This window comes from Eptesicus fuscus, chromosome 6, assembly GCF_027574615.1.
Source record: "Eptesicus fuscus isolate TK198812 chromosome 6, DD_ASM_mEF_20220401, whole genome shotgun sequence".
NCBI lineage: Eukaryota > Metazoa > Chordata > Mammalia > Chiroptera > Vespertilionidae > Eptesicus > Eptesicus fuscus.
Window position 1 is genome coordinate 45,848,499 of NC_072478.1, and position 18,805 is coordinate 45,867,303.

At 36.5% G+C, this 18,805-nt stretch overlaps 1 protein-coding gene across 3 annotated transcripts in view; it reads right to left on the reverse strand.

The window, feature by feature from the left end:
• Nucleotides 1-18,805, reverse strand: part of FSTL5 (follistatin like 5) — a 554,870-nt gene that overhangs the window by 392,149 nt on the left and 143,916 nt on the right. For all 3 annotated transcript variants that reach the window (XM_054717664.1, XM_054717663.1, XM_054717662.1), the window contains exon 3: nt 13,326-13,574. In XM_054717664.1, coding sequence (XP_054573639.1) covers nt 13,326-13,574 — 249 coding nt within the window. The remainder of the gene's footprint in view (nt 1-13,325; nt 13,575-18,805) is intronic.

The window sequence follows — 18,805 nt, forward strand, 5'->3', positions numbered from 1 at the left end:
CGAACTGAAGGGTCCAGGGTTCAATTCCAGTCAAGGGCATGTACTCTGGTTGCAGGCACATTCCCAGAAGGGGTTTTGAAGGAGGCAGCTGATCGATGTTTCTCTCTCATCGATGTTTCTGGCTCTCTATCCCTTTCCCTTCCTCTCTGTAAAAAATCAATAAAATATATATTTTTTAAAAACTCTATTCCAACAAACTAGATAACCTGGAGGAAATGGACATAATCAGGAAGAATCTAAACATCTCAATAGGCTGATAACTACGGGAGAAATTGAATCAGTCATTAAAAAGCTTCCAGCAAACAAAAGCCCGGGGCCAGACAGCTTCACAGGGGAGTTTTATCAACCATTTAAGGAAGAACTAAAACCTATCCTCCTCAGACTATTCCAGAAAATTCAAGAGGAAGGAACACTTCCAAGCTCATTTTATGAAGCCAGTTTACCCTAATCCCAAAACCAGATAAAGACAACACAATGAAAGAGAATTACAGGCCAATATCCCTCATGAACATAGATGCCAAAATCCACAACAAAATTCTAGCAAATCAGATCCAGCATTACATCAGAAAGATCATACAACATGACCAGGTAGAATTTAACCTTGGTATGAAAGATGGTACAATATCCACAAATGAATAAATGTGATACAGCACATAAACAAATCTTACCTTATAATAGACAAATATGCAAATTGACCGCACCTTCGCTACGCCCAAGCCACGCCCACCAACCAAGCCACGCCCATCAACCACGCCCTCCAGGAAACCGTTGAAGGGAAGCACCTGCTCCGATCACAGGAGCCAGCCGAACCCGCTCCTGCAATTGGGTCGCAGGGAAGCTGGGGTGCGGGCGGGGCCCGGGGCTTTCCGGGCCTTGGGCACCAGCCGGGTGCCTGCTCCGATCGCAGGAGAGAGCCGACATGGGGGGTCGGCTCGCTCCTGCGATCGGGTCGCAGGGACGCTGGGGTGCAGGCGGGGCCCAAGGCCCAGGAAGCCGCCCGGGGCTTTCCGGGCCTTGGGCGCCAGCCGGGTGCCTGCTCTGATCGCAGGAGCGAGCCGACCTGGGGGGTCGGCTCGCTCCTGCGATCGGGTCGCAGGGACGCTGGGGTGCGGGCGGGGCCCAAGGCCGGGGAAGCCGCCCGGGGCTTTCCGGGCCTTGGGCGCCAGCCGGGTGCGTGCTCTGATCACAGGAGCGAGCCGACCTGGGGGGTCGGCTCGCTCCTGCGATCGGGTCACAGGGACGCTAGGGTGCAGTTTTCACCTGCACCAGTTTTCTGCCGGCACCGGGACCCTGAAAGAAGGTAGAAGGCGGTGGCCACAGCCAAGGCCTGGGTCCCCGGTGCCGGCAGAAAACTGGTGCAGGCAGCCAGGTGAATGAAGGTCTATTGCACGAATCTTCGTGCAAACGGGCTACTAGTTCAGAGATAAAAATCTCATAGTCATATCAATTGATGAAGAAAAAGCATTTGACAAAATCCAACACCCTTTCTTGATAAAAACCCTCAGCAAAATGGGAATAGAGGAATCATACCTCAACATAATGAAAGCTATATATGACAAACCCATAGCCAACATCATACTCAATGGGCAAAAAATAAAACCATTTCACCTAACAGGAAGGAGACAGGAATGCCCACTTTCACCAAACCTGTTCAACATAGTTCTGGAAGTGCTAGCCATAGCAATTAGACAAGAAGAAGAAATAAAAGGTATCCGAATTGGAAAAGAAGATGTAAAACTGTCATTATTCACAGATCACATGATACTGTACATAGAAAACTCTAAAGACTCCATCAAAAAATTATTAGACTTAATAAATGAATTCAGCAATGTACAAAATTAACACCAAGAAATCTATGGCATTTCTATACACCAATAGTGAACTTACAGAAACAGAGACTAAAAAAACAACAAAAACCACAAAAAAAAAATCCCATTTACCGTCGCACCAAAAAAATTAAGATACCTAGGAATAAACTTAACTAAGGAGGTAAAAAACTGGTCTGTGGAAAACTATAGGACACTGAAAAAAAGAGACAGAGAAAGACATAAACAAATGGAAGAACATACTGTGTTCATGGATTGGTAGAATCAACATTATAAAAATGTCCATACTACCCAAAGCAATCTATAGATTCAATGCACTCCCCATTAAAATACCAACAGCATATTTCACTGACCTAGAAAGAACTCTCCAAAAATTCATCTGGAATAAAAAAGACCCCACATAGGCACAACAATCCTGAGAAAGAAGAATAAAGTAGAATGAATCTCAATACAAGCAAGATATCAAGCTGTATTACAAAGCCACAGTTCTCAAAACTGCCTGGTACTGGCACAAGAAGAGACATATAGATCAATGGAATAGAATAGAGAGCCCAGAAATCGATCCAAACCACTATGCTCAATTAATATTTGACAAAGGAGGCAAGAATATATAATGGAGTCAAGACAGTCTCTTCAATAAATGGTGTTGGGAAAATTGGACAGATACATGCAAAAAAATGAAATTAGACCACCAATTTACACCATACACAAAAATAAACTCAAAATGGATAAAGGACTTAATGCAAGTTGGGAAACCTACAAAATATTAGAGGCATCCACAGGCAGCAAAATCTCAGACATGTGCCAAAGCAATTTCTTCACCGATACAGCTCCTAGGACCTAGGGCAATGGAAACTAAAGAGAAAATAAACAAACGGGACTACATCAAAATAAAAAGCTTTTGCACCGCAAAAGAAATCATCAACAAAACAATAAGAAAGCCCACTTCATGGGAGAATATAGTATTTGCCAATGTTATCACTGATAAGGGTTTAATCTCCAACATTTACAACAGGGAACTCATACACCTTAACAAAAGGAAGACAAACAACCCAATAAAAAAATGGGCAATGGAACTAAATAGATACTTTTTGAAAGAAGACAGAAAGAAGGCCAAGAAACATATGAAAACATGCTCAACTGAGAGATGCAAATCAAAACAACAACGAGGTACCATCTCATACCTGTCAGAATGGCTATCATCAACAAATCAACAAAGGACAAGTGCTGGAGAGGATGTGGAGAAAAAGGAACCCTCGTGCACTGCTGGTGGGAATGCAGACTGGTGCAGCCACTGTGGAGAACAGTATGGAGTTTCCTCAAAAAACTAAAAATGGAACTCCCATTTGACCCAGTGATCCCACTTCTAGGAATATATCCCAAGAAACTAGAAGCACCAATCACTCCTATGGTCATATCGGCACAATTTACCATAGCTAAGATTTGGAAACAGCCTAAGTGCCCATCAGCAGATGAGTGGATTAGAAAACTGTGGTACATCTACACAATGGAATACTATGTTGTGGTAAAAAATAAGGGATTCTTACCATTTGCAACAGCATGGATGGAACTGGAGAGCATTATGCTAAGTGAAATAAGCCAGTCAGAGAAAGATAAATATCACATGATCTCACTCATTTATGGAATATAATGAACAACCTAAACAGATGAACAAAACACAGATCCAGAGACAGAGAAGCATTGATCAGACAGTCAAACCTCAGAGGGAAGTTAGGGGAGTGTGGGGGAGAGATGAACCAAAGGACTTGTATGCATGCATATAAGCCTAACCAATGGACACAGACACCAGGGGAGTGAGAGCACGAGTGGAGAGAAGGGGGGCAATGTGGCAATAAGAACACATATGTAATACCTTAATCAATAAAGAAAAAAACATTAAAAAGAAATGTTAGATAGCAAATGTTTGAACTGCCTCAAACTTTCAAATAATTTGCTTAACCAAGTAAAGCATTTGTCAAAGTGCAATCTGGCTACAATGGTTATTCTCAATAACATTTACTTATAGCTTCCCTATGAACTAATAATAAAGTTGTACTGTAGGATATGTTTCAAGATAATTTCTAATCCATACTTATTTTGGAGAGCTATCTTCCTGTAGTCCTTCTTTTCCTAAGTAAAAAAAAAAAAAAAGAAAATGTATAGTTTGTCCCTATGCCAATCATATGACTGCTAATTGATTTGGAATATGGAAAGCCATTAAAATAAAACAGCTGTTGTAGGCCTATATCTTGGAATACATATTTCATTACTACAAATTTTAATTAAGAGGCATAGATGTAAACTCAATGTTAGCATTAGGAATATAAGTCAAAATATGTAGAAAATTTGGGGGAATCCATTCTGGTTTATATGCAAGCTGAGGCTAAAGACACCCACCAGGAAATGTCTGGATAGTAGAGTAGGTATACACAGTAAAGCATAGATAACATAATCATACTGTCACTGAGGAAGATGGAAAATGTGGCTTTGAACTCTTTCTTTAAGCATAATTCTTTTTTGGGAAAATAAAAAGCCTAGTTAAAGCCAATTCTTCATCTTCTCAAATCATTAATCTAAGCAGCTGACTACATTTATAAATATAATAGAAAAAAGTACATATCCACAAAACACTACTCTCACTTTAAATTTATGAGCAGCGATGCAGATACCATAATTTTTAAACCTGTTGGAAATCCTATTATATCCTCCTGGATTTTTCTTCTTCTTTCCTTGTTTATTATTTCATAACCGTTTTGTTTTATTTTCATCTTCTTTGCCACCTTCAACTGATGCTTTATTTCTTATATCATTATGAAAATACTAGAGACCCAGTGCATGAAATTTGTGCATGGGGCAGTGGGGGGGTCCTCAGCCCGGCCTGCACCCTCTCCAATCTGGGACCCCTCGGGGGATATCTGACTGCCTCTCACAATCCGAAACTTCTGGCTCCTAACCACTTGCCTGCCTGCCTGCCTGCCTAATCGTACCTAAGCCCTCTGTATGCCTGCCTGATAGCCCCTAACCACCACTGCCTGTCTGATTGCTCCTAACTGCTCCCCTACCAGCCTGATTGCCCCTAACTGCTCCCCTGCTGGCCTGATTGCTCCTAACCACCTCTGCCTCACCCACACCCGGGACCCAGGATTGCCTTCTCTGGCCAGTCGCAGGTTCCTGGGACCCAGGCTTCCCTCCCTCTGGCTGGCTGCAGGTACCCAGGACCCGGACTGGCTTTTCCTGGGCCAGCTGCAGCCACAGGGGACCATGGGTGGGCGGCTTCACCTGGACCACAACCACAGGTGCTCGGGACCAAGGAGTAGGCAGCTTGTCCCTCTCCCAGGCCGCAGCAGCAGGTGCTGGCGTCCAGGAAGCTTGTCCCTCTCCTGGGCTGCAGGCGCAGGTTCATGCGTAGGCATAGCCACTGGTGCCCGGGACCATGGGCGGGTGGCTTGTCCCTCTCCCAGGCCACATCCCCATTCCTCTCTTGCAAGCTCATTTTTACCTGGCTGGTCCCCATTTCTCTCTCAGGAGCTCATTTGTGCCTGGCTGGTCCCCATTCCTCTCTCCCCAGTGTTGAGTGTCCAGCATGAAGACATGAGGACCTGAGGGCATGATGACCATTTGCATATTAGCTCTTTATTATATAGGATAACAAACCATATGGGAATAACACATTTTTATATCATAAAATATAACCATCTACCTGCACCTGAAAGTGCTTATTTTCCTTTCCTTCTGAATCCTCGCTCTCATCTAACTCAAAATCTGCCCCTCATTCATTGGATCAAGTTCTCTCTAGTCAATCCAAAGGCTCTGCTCTGGCAATTTCTTTTTTTCTTGCCCTATATATTTCCCGCTCTCTGCTTCATTATTCCCATTCACATGTCTCTCTCCTGACCACTACACATGTATCTATATCTGCACTATATATGCCTACATATATCTGGTCTTCTTTAGAGAAACCACTCCTCCAATGAGCTTCCTATTCTTGCTATCTCACTTTCTCAGCTTCTCTACATACTCTTACCAAAGTTAACCATGGCCTCAATCTTTCAAAATCCAATGATTATTTTCCAAACCTCATCTTACTTAATCTCAGCAACATTTTATTCGACCTGTTATTTTATCATCCATGGAAAACATTTGTGCTTAGCTTCTGTGTATCTACATTGTGTTGGTTCCCTGCTCTATCACTGGTGACTATATATTTGCCTCCTTTGCTTATTCTTCCTCCACCTCCTAACTGTTGAAAGTTGAAGTACAACAGAGTTCTATCCTCAGCTCTCTGCTTCCCAGTGTGCACTCATTCTAGGGTTTATCTGAACTATAGAGTACCTTGCCTCGTCTCTTTATTAATCCTAGCTAGTAAAGATGAAATATGCAAATTGACCATAATTCCGTGACAAAGATGATGGTGCCCACAGCCAATAAAAAGGGAATATGCAAATTGACGTGACAAGGTGAGAGGCGGATAGCAGCTCTGGCCAGAGGGAAGGCGCAAAGGCAGCTCCAGGCCTGAGTGAAGGCAGTGCTGGCAGCCAGGGGAAGGAAGGCCTATTCTTGCATTGGGCCTCTAATATACTTATAACTCCTACATTTATGTATCCTGCTCCAAACTCAACTTTGATTTTCTGACTCATATCAAACTGCATAAAGAACATCTACCCTTGCTTGCCTAAAAGGGACTCAAATTTAACTAACCTTAAATGCATATGTATAAATATTCTTTTTATATACACTTCCAAATGTATGAGTCCCCAGTGTTTCACATTTTAGTAAATGACTCCTGAAACCTTTTCTTTTCTTTCTTTTTTCTTTTTTTTTTTTTTTTTTGCTTAGTTTATTTCTTTAATTCCTTAAACTCTGTATCTAACTCACAGGAAATTGTTTAAGACAGATAACTTTGCATCACCACTGGAACTCCTGTCATCTTGATTCAAATCAGCATTATCTCAATCACTCTTTAGAGCAACTGTAATAAGGCTCTAATTGACCTTATAACTTCCACCTTGCTTTTCTGTACTAATAAATTCTATTCTAATCTAACAAAAAAAATGTCTTTGGCAAAAATATGCCACTTACAATGTTCTATAAATAAAACCATTTTAGTTATTTTTCTAAGAATCTACCAATATCTTTAAATTATTATTTTGAACACATTTGTAAATTTTGATTTGGCTGCTTGCTATGTTTTAATCTACCTCTTAGTTCTCTCACCTACTGGTAACCAAGTTCTCTCTATCCTTTGGGTTACTCACAGAAGGATTTCCACACTTTTACCAATACACTGTTGAGACACAGTATTATGATTTGAATGAATGACAATCATTAAGAAAAACTAATCTGGCACCTAACTTATTCTGAATCTTTGGGAAGTAATTTTTTGAAACATTGTCAGTTGTTTCAATAAACCATGTTTTTTAAATTATATCTTCATTTAAAATAATTATGGATTTTTTAAAGGCATTGATTTATGGTAGAAATAAACAGAGTGATAATTTCCGTCTGGAAATATACACTATTATTACTACAATGTTTTATGACAGGACAAGCTGTTACTATCTTTTCTTTATAACTTATTTTTCAGTTTATAACTGAGAAAAATTGGAGATAAATGTGTTCTCTGGGTTATATGTTAAAACTATAATACATTTTGTTTAAATATTGTTTGTACATATCATGTTCTTTTAGTTCAACCTGGCGTGGCAGGTAAATCTATTAAAGAACTTTGATGATCACATGTAAGCGCTTTAGATGTGGTCAAGAGGAAAAGTAATGTAATTATCACTATTGTCTAGAGTTCAGGGTTAGGGAGCTTTAGAAAGACATTATGCAAGTTACTGAAATTTCACATATTAATGAGGGAAACATATAGAAATATGTTGTTGAAGTGATTATCACATAAGGGAACACATGAAATGTGTTACAATTGCCTGAGCATATACCAGCCAAAAGAGTGAAGCACTATTTTAACCATGATATTAATCAATAAATTTTACCAAGATGATGTTTTCATAAACCAAAAATAGACTTATTGCATATTAATGCACTGAATTAATTTAAAAATTTAAAGTTAAATAAGTTCTTTATACTTAGCTTAACTAATATTAAAAGAGCAATACTGATAATTATCTATGCATTTTATTGTGCTGGAACATGTCAAATCTCCTTTATTTAATGTGATTCCCTACCTTTTTTTTTTTCTCTCATCACTATCAGGATGATAACCACATGCAAAACTTCTCACTTTTCCCATTTGGTTTAAATTTTTTGTCATTAATAAGTTTTCAAATGTTCTCTGAAATATTTGTATGTACACCTCAGAACAGATTTTAAAAGTGAAATATAAATCAGTCTAATAGAGAACAACTTTCACTGCATTTTCTGGAACATTTTATCTCTAATTATATATGCTGTGTGTAATCAATGGAAAGTTTTTCATCATCCTATTTTGCCTAATATATATCAAAGAGAAGAAGTCAACTGCATTGAAAAATAATAGTTGTAAAAAAAGTTCCTTACTTTGTAAGTTACAGAAATATCATATTCAGCATTTGAAAATAGGTTACTGAGCAAATAAACATGATAAGTGAAGGTGTCACTGAGGGGTAATGACTGATACAATATTTAAACAGCTTCAAATGGAAGACAAATTATTTCTCATTTTTTCCTGTCACTATTGAATATTGTGCTTAATAACTATTACTGAAATATTCATATAGCCATAGAAAATACAAAATAAAATATTAAACAAAAATATTTGTTTTATAATTTGAACCTGAAGAAAAATGATATAACATTAAAATGTACAAAAACAAGATAAGACTATGTATTTAAAAATTTAATGTAGTTCCTATATATTATAAATGGGAAAATTTGACCAAAATTATGCAACAAAGCCCCAACTCAGTCAATAAAGTTGTGCTTGCTAGAGGATGGTAGGGGTGTAAAATAACATTGTTGTAGATCTAATAGGTATTATATTTAGACACTAAATGAAATTATGTTTTATTATTTAAATAAATAAATAAAATAAAGATAAAGTTTATATATTTTTGAAGATTATAATATTTCATGAAATGGAATAAAAGGTTGTTTGTGCATAAAATCAAAGCTTTATAAAGGTACCCTTTAAAAAATAAAGCAAATGTGGATGAGCACATTACATTGACTGATATATTTTAAAACATTATTGGCAGCCTAGTTTTTAAGCCTACATTCTACAAGCCCCATGTTAAAAAAAAAAAGTTCTTGTAAAAAGAACCAATTTTAAAATAATGAAATATGAATGTCTATCCAAATTATACCAAAGAAAAAGAACACAATGTCAGATCTCATTCAAAGAGCACACATATAGCCATAAAAACCATATTTCCCAAGTTGTTATTGTTTGTGATGCACATTTAAGTGCACAGAACATTTGCTTTTATGACAGTTTTATTCTCAACACAGTAAATGGCACAAGAGTTTTTGTTCAATTGACTTTCTCATAAAAGGTTTAATTCCCCATTTGGCACGGGTTACATCTTGACTTTCCTATTCCAGCTTATATCTGCATCCCAAGTAACTAAATTCTGCTGTGGATGACAGACTGACCTGTGTCAGAGAGAGAGGAAATTATACCTGTTACAAGTGATGTGGGATTTTAGCAATTAGAGAGCCCTTTGGGGGTAGGGGTGGGGATAGGAAATGTCATTAAAGTAAAACTATCACAATAAGTAATAGCTAGGCATCCTATAAAAATAGAACATTTTATGTCATGTTAATCATCAGTATAAACTATTTCATGTCAATAAACAAATATTATAATATTCTAATCCTATTATGGTTGGTTTCTTTGTAATCAGATAAATGTGAATAGAACTAAATTAGAAAAATGTTATGTTCACAGGGGTATTATGTTTTCTCTATAGTTCCACAAATATTTAATCATAAAGATAATTCTTAGTGAATTCATGTCTATATTTTACAGTCAGTAATAGGAAATGCCGAGCATAGTACAGAAACATTTAAATATGTAACAAAAATAATAGTAAGAGGATATATAGACTAATTATATACAAGTATAAATGTAGATATAAACACACACACACATATATATATATTTGATCTATATTCTAATTTCAAATTTAAAACAATGAATCAATATATATGATTTTATAAATATAATCTGTTTAAATATTTAAAATATAAGTACCAAACAGAAGTAGAATAAATTCAATATATGAAACAAATAAGACATTAAAGTTCAAATAATAAATAATGCAAATTCTACTTTCTTTAAAATGGTTTTAAGTATCTGCTAATATATTTCCAGCTCAATTGTTTTTATTAAATACCGTTATTTTGAGATAATTGTTGAGTTATATGCTGTTGTAAGAAATAATACAGAGAGAGTTTATGTACCATCCACCCTGTTTCTACCATGGTTAACATTTTACAAAACTATAGGGTTGAGCAAAAGTGGGTCAACAGTTGTTTGTATGCAAAATAATACAATAATTAATAAATAATAACACAAAAATAAACTGATTTGTGTACTCACAACTGTAAACATACTTTTGCTTATCCTTGTATAATACATCATAAACGGGATATCAACTATGATACTATCTACTAATCTTGCACAGATTTCTTGTTTTACTTTATCCATTTATGTGTTCTACTCAATTTGACCATGTGTGCTTGCCTTCCATAACCAACAAGATACAGAATAGTAAAGATCTGCAAACATTTTTAAAAATTAATTTTAAGGCACTTGTAATTTTTTAAAACAGAAGTTGATAAATTTTATCTGAAAAGATCCAGATGAAACACGTTTTAGGCTTTGCTGGCCACACTCTTGCTGTTGCAACTACTCAACTCTTCTTTTATAGTGCAAAATCCCCCAAAATAATTCCTAAACAAATGGCTGTGGCTTATTCCAATAAAACTTGATTCACTTCTTTCTTTATACCATTATTAGAAACTATAAATAGCTGAAATTCCACATAAAATATTATTCACAGTCACAAGAATTCATTTTAGCCATCACAACAATGCCAGGCCTTCAGTTATACAGAATCTTCTTTTATGTCCAAAACTTGGACAATTATACACACAAAAACAGGCTATTTATTGTTTCTTCTATATTACTTAAGTTCTGCTGAAAGTAAGCCCTTTAATGAGTGACATATTAGGCAAAACATCAAAATAAATAAACCAACAAACAGCAGATGACAAATTCTGTGACCTGGGAAATGTGCTAACTAACCCCCATAAAATAAAAGAAATTTTATTATTATATATAATGAGAACGTATTTTGAAGCAATTGTAATCTTATAACTATGTTTAGTATACATGTGAAGAAGAAAGTTCTTGAAACTATTGTCTATAAACTCATAAGGAAGGCAACATTTTCAGCTGTATCCAGTTCATGTGCCTCCATGCTGATTTACATATGAGTTGCATTATGCCTAAGCATCCAGAAATAAAGCAGAACATTAAATACACCAGGTTTTTTCCCACATGATACTTAATACCATATATTTCCATATAATCTGCTCTTTAGTGTCGGCTGGACAAAACCTCAGCTGGAGAATATGACTCTAAATTAACTTAATAGCATATATTTACATAGTTTTATGACATTATACATCAGTGGAATAGAAAAATTCTCACTGTATCATCTCAGGTCCAAATTACAGAAAAAATACTCTTTTATGAGCTTTAAAGCAGAATGTTAATGGAATCAATTTTAGTTATTTGTAAAACAGATTTGATAGAAGAGGGGAATAAATTGAACTTAAAACCAAAGTAGCTGCTCTTATTTCTGTCAAGGAAGAAAATTTAATATAAAATTCTCAGAACATGTAGTAAAGGTGCACACAGGTCATACTGGTAAGGAGACTATTCTAATATTTTTTCTTCATTTATATCAGAGGGCTGCTAGTAACCACAATCACTATACAGCATTTCATTTGTATCATTTAAAAGCTATGTATAATTTTTCTCATCACCTGGGAAATAATACTTTATGTGTCCTACCAAAGTTAAAAAAGGACAAATTTTAATATTTTACCGTAATTGGTGAGCAAAGAAAGTGTTGTAACATATTTGAAACATGAATGTAAACTAAAATTAAAACATCCAACAAGTTTGTACGTGTAAATATGGTTCAGGGATAGTCTGGAAACTAGGACATGGAACCAAAGATTCATAATCAGATTGATCACTGGCCTATTCAAATAATAAAGTTTATATATCCTATACAATAAAAGGGTAATATGCAAATTGACCCTAAATGCGGAATGACCAGGACCAACTGGTGACCATAATATGCACTGACCACCACAGGGCAGGCACTCAATGCAGGAGCTGCCCCCTGGTGGTCAGTGCACTCCCACACAGGGAGCTGCCACACTCTGGGCTGAAGGCTGCAAGCACAATGGCTGTGGCGGGAGCCTCTCCCACCTCCTTGGCAGCGCTAAGGATGTCTGACTGCAGCTCAGGCCCACTCCCATGGGGAGCGGGTCTGAGCTGGCAGGTGGACATCTCCTGAGGGCTCCCGGACTGCCAGAGGGATGTCTGACTGCCAGGATCGGGCCTAAGCTGACAGGTGGATATCCTCTAAGGGGTCCCAGACTGCAAGAGGGTGCAGGGCGGGCTGAGGAACCCTCCCCACCCCCGCCCCCACAGTGCACAAATTTTCATGCACTGGGCCTCTAGTATTTAAATAATGCATTAATGTTTTAAATACATAATATACCTAAGACTTTAGAATTTTAGTCTGCCTTATGACTATTAACAAACAAATAATTTCTCTAGTACAAAAACAATAAATCAATAAATTTACAAGTAAACAACTCATTTTAAAATGTTCAATGATTTATTTATATAGCATGTTAAAATAATTGTCATATTACTAATTCAGCAGTACCTACCATGAAAATAAATACCAACACTTCAAAATTTTAAATTATGGCCATCTCAGATTTACTAAATAAGTTTAGCATGAGTTCTTCACAATTATTTCAGTAGTCATCTATGGGTTTAATACCATTTGAATTATGTAGTACAAATGAAAGCATGCTTTTTAATCAGGGGGAAATGAGATGTTATCACAGCGTGACTTGGCATTCACTATTCCCTCAGTTCCCCTCCAGGTGCTTCTCACCGGCTGGATTTGGCCTGTTGACTGAATTGGCCAGCCACCCTGTGTCTGTAAGATAACTGCATGATTGGGAAGCCATATGGTGCAATGCTATAAGCTATATTAAATTTTGAGTCATATTTTGGCCAGCTTTGTTGTCATAACTGAGATTCAGAATTGTATCCTTGTACGTTTCTATTCACTTGCTGCTTACTGGTGTAACTAAGCTCACGTCTTTTTTCTTTCCTTTTTCATACATTTGCTGATATAAAATTGAGTTAGTTTAAACTTAAAGGCACTAGTTGAGAGAAGAGAAAAAAAAACACAAAAAACAGAGAGGGGTGACAATTTAGGTTCACCCTGCATTTACCTTTGAAGAAGCAGTCTTCATTGTGAACAATGATGATCTTTTGTTTCTTCAGGCAAGCAGCTCTGTGCACTTCACAGTGGTTTGCATAGAATTCTCCATCAGATCCACACACAGGTTTGTAGTGCCGTTTGCAAAGGTTCATGCAGGCACATTCTGCTTGCCCTGTCTCTCTGCTGATTACACAGTGCCTTCCCAAACCACAGTATTTATTTTCACAAGATACCAAAGGGCCTTCCTGAATATGGAATCCTGAGGATAAAAAATAGAAAATCATTTTGATTCATATGTCCAAATAATATATCCCTGTCAAAGTTTCAAATGAAAAAGAAATTGTCTAAGAGAAATACAGTCTAATCAGGGTTCAGCTGTTGCACTCAGTGGAGAAGGAGCACAGAACTGGCAGATGAGCCCTTTCAGAATACTCTCAACATTCTTCCCTTTCTCTCCTTCTCTCCTTGAGCTTTCTTCTCCCCCCTCTATGAGTAGTATGGTCCTTAGAACAGGTTTACAAAGTTAAACTGCCTGAGTTCGAGTCTTGGCTCTACCAATTATTTGCTTTACATCCTTGGAAAAAACTAATTCTCTGGGCCTAACTGTCCATCTGTAAAAAGGGGAAAATAGTGTCGACCATCTCCTAGAGTTGTACAAAATACTACAGAAAGCACATCCTTAGCACACTGTAAATATTTAATAAATGTCAACTTTTACATTAGCAGATTTCTGGATAGGGGAAGTAAAATATATGCATATAAGGCAGGAAATAGGAGATAGGAATGAAAAATAGTGCCTTGAAAAACTTCTTGGTAGATTCTGACAGTTGATCATTTCTTGTTTTGACCTTTGCCACCAGACAATCACTTCTACAATTCATGACTGAATTAATAAATCATGGATAATTCAAAACGTTTTTTACTTAGTCACTCTAATAATCTCCACTGGCTAAGAAAAGTATAGATGGATGGATCCAGCAATCTTATACTAAAATCAAACTTAATCCCTGTGCTTTTAAAGTCGGAACTGGATTTTCTCCTTTGAGAACTTATTAGAAAATTTTAAAGGTCATTAAGGTACACACACACACAGAGAGGCATATATACATATGCACACAGATATAATATGTATATACACATGCATACATGCACAAATATATATGTACTAGAGGCCCGGTGCACGAAATTCATGCATGGGGTGTGTGTCCCTCAGCCCAGCCTGCACCCTCTCCAATCTGGAATCCCTCTCACCATCCAGGACTGCTGGCTCCCAACTGCTCATCTGCCTGCCTTCCTGATTGCTCCTAACCGCTTCTGCCTGCCAGCCTGATCACCCCCTATCCACTCCCCTGCCAGCCTGATTGATGTTTAACTGCTCCCCTGCCAGCCTGATTGCCCCTAACTGCCCTCCCCTGCAGGCCTGGTCACCCCTAACTGCCCTCCCCTGCAGGCCTGATCACCCCTAACTGCCCTGTCCTGCAGGCCTGGTCCCCCCTAACTGGCCTCCCCTGCAGGCCTGGTCCCCCCAACTGGCCTCCCCTGCAGGCCTGGGTCCCCCCAACTTCCCTTCCCTGCAGGCCCAGTCACCCCCAACATCCCTCCTCTGCCGGCCTGGTCACCCCTAACTGCCCTTCCTTGCAGGCCTGGTCCCTTCCAACTGCCCTCCCCTGCTGGCTATCTTGTGGTAGCCATCTTGTGTCCACATGGGGGCAGCCATCTTTGACCACATGACAGCTATTTTGTGTGTTGGAGTGATGGTCAATTTGCATATTACTCTTTTATTAGATAGGATATTTAACATCAGTGACACCTATGTATTGCAAAAAGGAGAGAAAATATTTGAGAAGTTATAAACTTAAATTACATTAATCATCATAGATACTTAGTGTATATTTTCAGCTTGTTAAATAAACAATATGAATAAATCATGTAAAATAATCCAAGTATTTAATAGAAATGATAAAAATGTATGAAAAAATTCTATGGAGCAAATTTTGCTTCTGTAATATTATTACTTTTTTTAATATTATTACTTTTTAATGTTCAATGTAAAAAAGAAACTCTAAAATTATGTCAATCATAACTATAATGTAACGACCAATTTCAATTTGTAAAATCCTTTTCCTCATCCTTATACCAATATGTATGCCTGTGGTTGATGTAATGTTTATAGTGTTCAAATTCCATAACTTAGAAATTTGACTCACATAATTGTATTTTGTATAATTTTATATCTTATATTTTCTTTATTTACTAATGAAAATTTTCTTGCTATCAAGTAAAGAGTTTAAGATTTATAAAGAAACAATTTATTTTATTATCATTGAGTTTAATGTTTATCAAGAGAATCTGGTTGTTATATATTTTAGACACAAATTAAGGTGGCTACCTGAAACATTACAATTAATTTCCTTTTTGGTGAGGAATGCTCTGTTGTAAAATGAAGTCATTTTTGTTATATCTAGATTGAGTATCTTTCCCAGATTCTCTCATCTTAATTTTTGCTCTTAATGCCTATACTCTAGTTCAGAGACTTGTAGTATTAGGATATTGGCTATTTTGTAGAAGTTAATGAACTATTTACACTAGCTGTAAGTTGTAGTTACATGTAGCTGGTACAATTAAAGAAAATTTAATTAATTCATATGCAATCTAAAAGAAAACTCGTGTTATGTAAATGAAATAACTAGATATATCCTTTCTGACAGTAATTATCCATGAGTAATGCTGAACTAAAGTTTCAGATGAGATAAAATAAATTTAATCTTATCAACACTTCAAAAATTATTTTGTATACATTCACTCAGATATTACATTAAGTGAATTTTAATCATGAACTTATATCCTGCTATCTCATAAGTTGATAAAATCATATTTGTTCCCATAAAAGTACTATATATTTAACAAGTACTTCATTTTATAAGTTTTATACCTTCAGAGCTTCACAGAAATTCCTCAAACAGATTTAAGACAAACAATTAAGAAGTGCAAATTGGTAGTTACAAAATAGTCACGGGGATATAAAGCATAGGGAATATAGTAAATCATAGTGTGATAACTATGCAGAGTGCCAGGTGGGTCCTGGAAATATCAAGGGGAATACTATAAAGTATATGACTATCTAACCACTAAATTGTACACCTGAAACCAATAAAAAATAATATTGAAAGTAAACTGTAATCTTAAAAAATCACCTTTAATTCATCTAAAAAATAAATGAAAAAATGAAATGAAAAAACAAATCTGTAACATTAAAAGATGACAGAGATCATGTCATAAAGTAAAATAATTCTATGTAATTCTACAGATAGTACAGGTAAGACCTCATAGACAATGTCATGTCACAGTTGAGGTGATGTTTGAGGAATGGAGTTCAGTATGAAACAAACTGATGCTAAATTTAAAACAGTAACAGCAGAGGAAGGAAAGAACCGGATTTTGATGAGTCAACTACCTCTAATGATTATAGTGGTAATACACATACTTGATATAGAATGCCAAGTTATTTTAGGTGTCATCTCATAAAAATATATAGTAGTAAAGTAAAAATGTAAGTACTGTTTAAAAGAACAACAGATTTCTGGTCAGAGGTTAGCAGATTACAGTCTGCTTTTCCACTTCATATTTGTCTGATCTCAACTGAGCCTGATATTCAAACAGTAAAATAAGAAGCAACTAATAAATCACCCATATTTATATTTACTTTCATCCAAACAATAATTTCATTTAAGAATACTTGTCCTTTTAGGTAAAGGGATTATGCAAAGAAAAACCCCCCCAAAAAACAAAACTCACAGACATAGACAACAGGATTGTGATTATCAAAGGGAAAGGGAGGTGGGGGGAGGTAGAAGAGGGCAAAGGGGGGATAAATGGTGATGGAAGGACACTTGACTTGAGTTAGTGAACACACAATACATTATACAGATAATGTATTACAAAATGGTACACCTAAAACCTATATAATTTTATTAATCAATATAACCCAAATACATTCTCTCTCTCTCTATCTATATATATACACACACACACATGCCTAAGCAACCAGCTGACCGGCCAGTAGCTGTGATGCACACTGACCAGCAGGGGACAGACGCTCAATGCAGGAGCAGAAACCACAGTCATGAAAACATGAAACAGACTAATGAATCTCAGAGGGAAGTGGGGAGGGCAGGAAGAAATTAACCAAAGATCTTATATGCATACAAGAGGCCTGGTGCATGGATTCATGCACAGGTGGAGTCCCTCTAACTGGCCTGTGGGGATCAGGCCAAAACCGACTCTCTGACATCCCCCTAGGGGTCCCAGATTCTGAGAGGGCACAGGCTAGGCCAAGAGACCTCACCAGTGCATGAATCCATGAACCAGGCCTCTAGTAAATAATAAAATCATTGCTTTTCAAAGCATAGTTTTCTAATAGAAGCTAAAGTCTGAGAATATATATTTAGTAAACTTTCTCTAGAATGCTAATATTTAAAGTTTATCTACATTAAACAACCACATACTCATAATTCTCTATTTTAAATATTTACATATTCTATAAGTAATCCCAGCTATACTACATGCAACATTATTTTTAACTTAGATTTTTTAATTGCTCTTTTTCCTAAGATTTTTTTCATATTTTATTATTGTATCAGGTTAATATCTACAAAAGTGAACTTTCAAAGCAGAGTCTTTTATTTGTATTCCAATTGTCACTACAAGTGTGATTATAGATAATTAGTTCAAATAACCAAGCCTCTGTTTCCCCATCTAACTAGAACACAAAGAAACTCAACATGGCTCAGCGGTCTGGCCAAGGGATTGAGCTTTGACCTATGAACTAGGAGGTCACAGTTTGGTTCTTGGTCAGGGCACATGCCCAGATTGCATGCTCAATCCCTAATGTGGAGTATGCAGGAGGCATCAGCTCCATGATTCTGTCTCATCATTGATGTTTCTTTCTCTTCCTCTCTCTTCCTCTCTAAAATCAATAAAAAAATATTTTTAAAAAACACTAATAAAAAAGGAACTCTACATGTATTATTTAGAAGAGTAAATAAAATGGAGATAGTAACAATAATCATAATATCATATGGTGGTTGAGAGGAGAATGGGAGATGATGCAATGAAAATGCCTGGCATAGAGTATGTGTTTAGCAAATACAGTTACTATTATTAAGAATTATCATTTACTATGAATTTGGAATGTCAAATATATTGACTTAAAAGCATTGGAATAAATAAAAAACAGCTTTTGACAACTCTAGTTTTTATCACATCTACTGGAATATATTTACAGGAGTATTAAATTGTGTGTTTCCAAATAATACACCTGAATTTTTCAAAAAGTATCCACTACATACGATTATCCCTCATTTGCAAAAGAAAAGAAAATATAAGAAAAGAGGTTCCATTTATATTATTATATATTTTGATTTAGAAATAAGTATAATATTTTGGTAACATTTTGGTATGCACATATGGAAAAGTGTGAAATTCTACAGT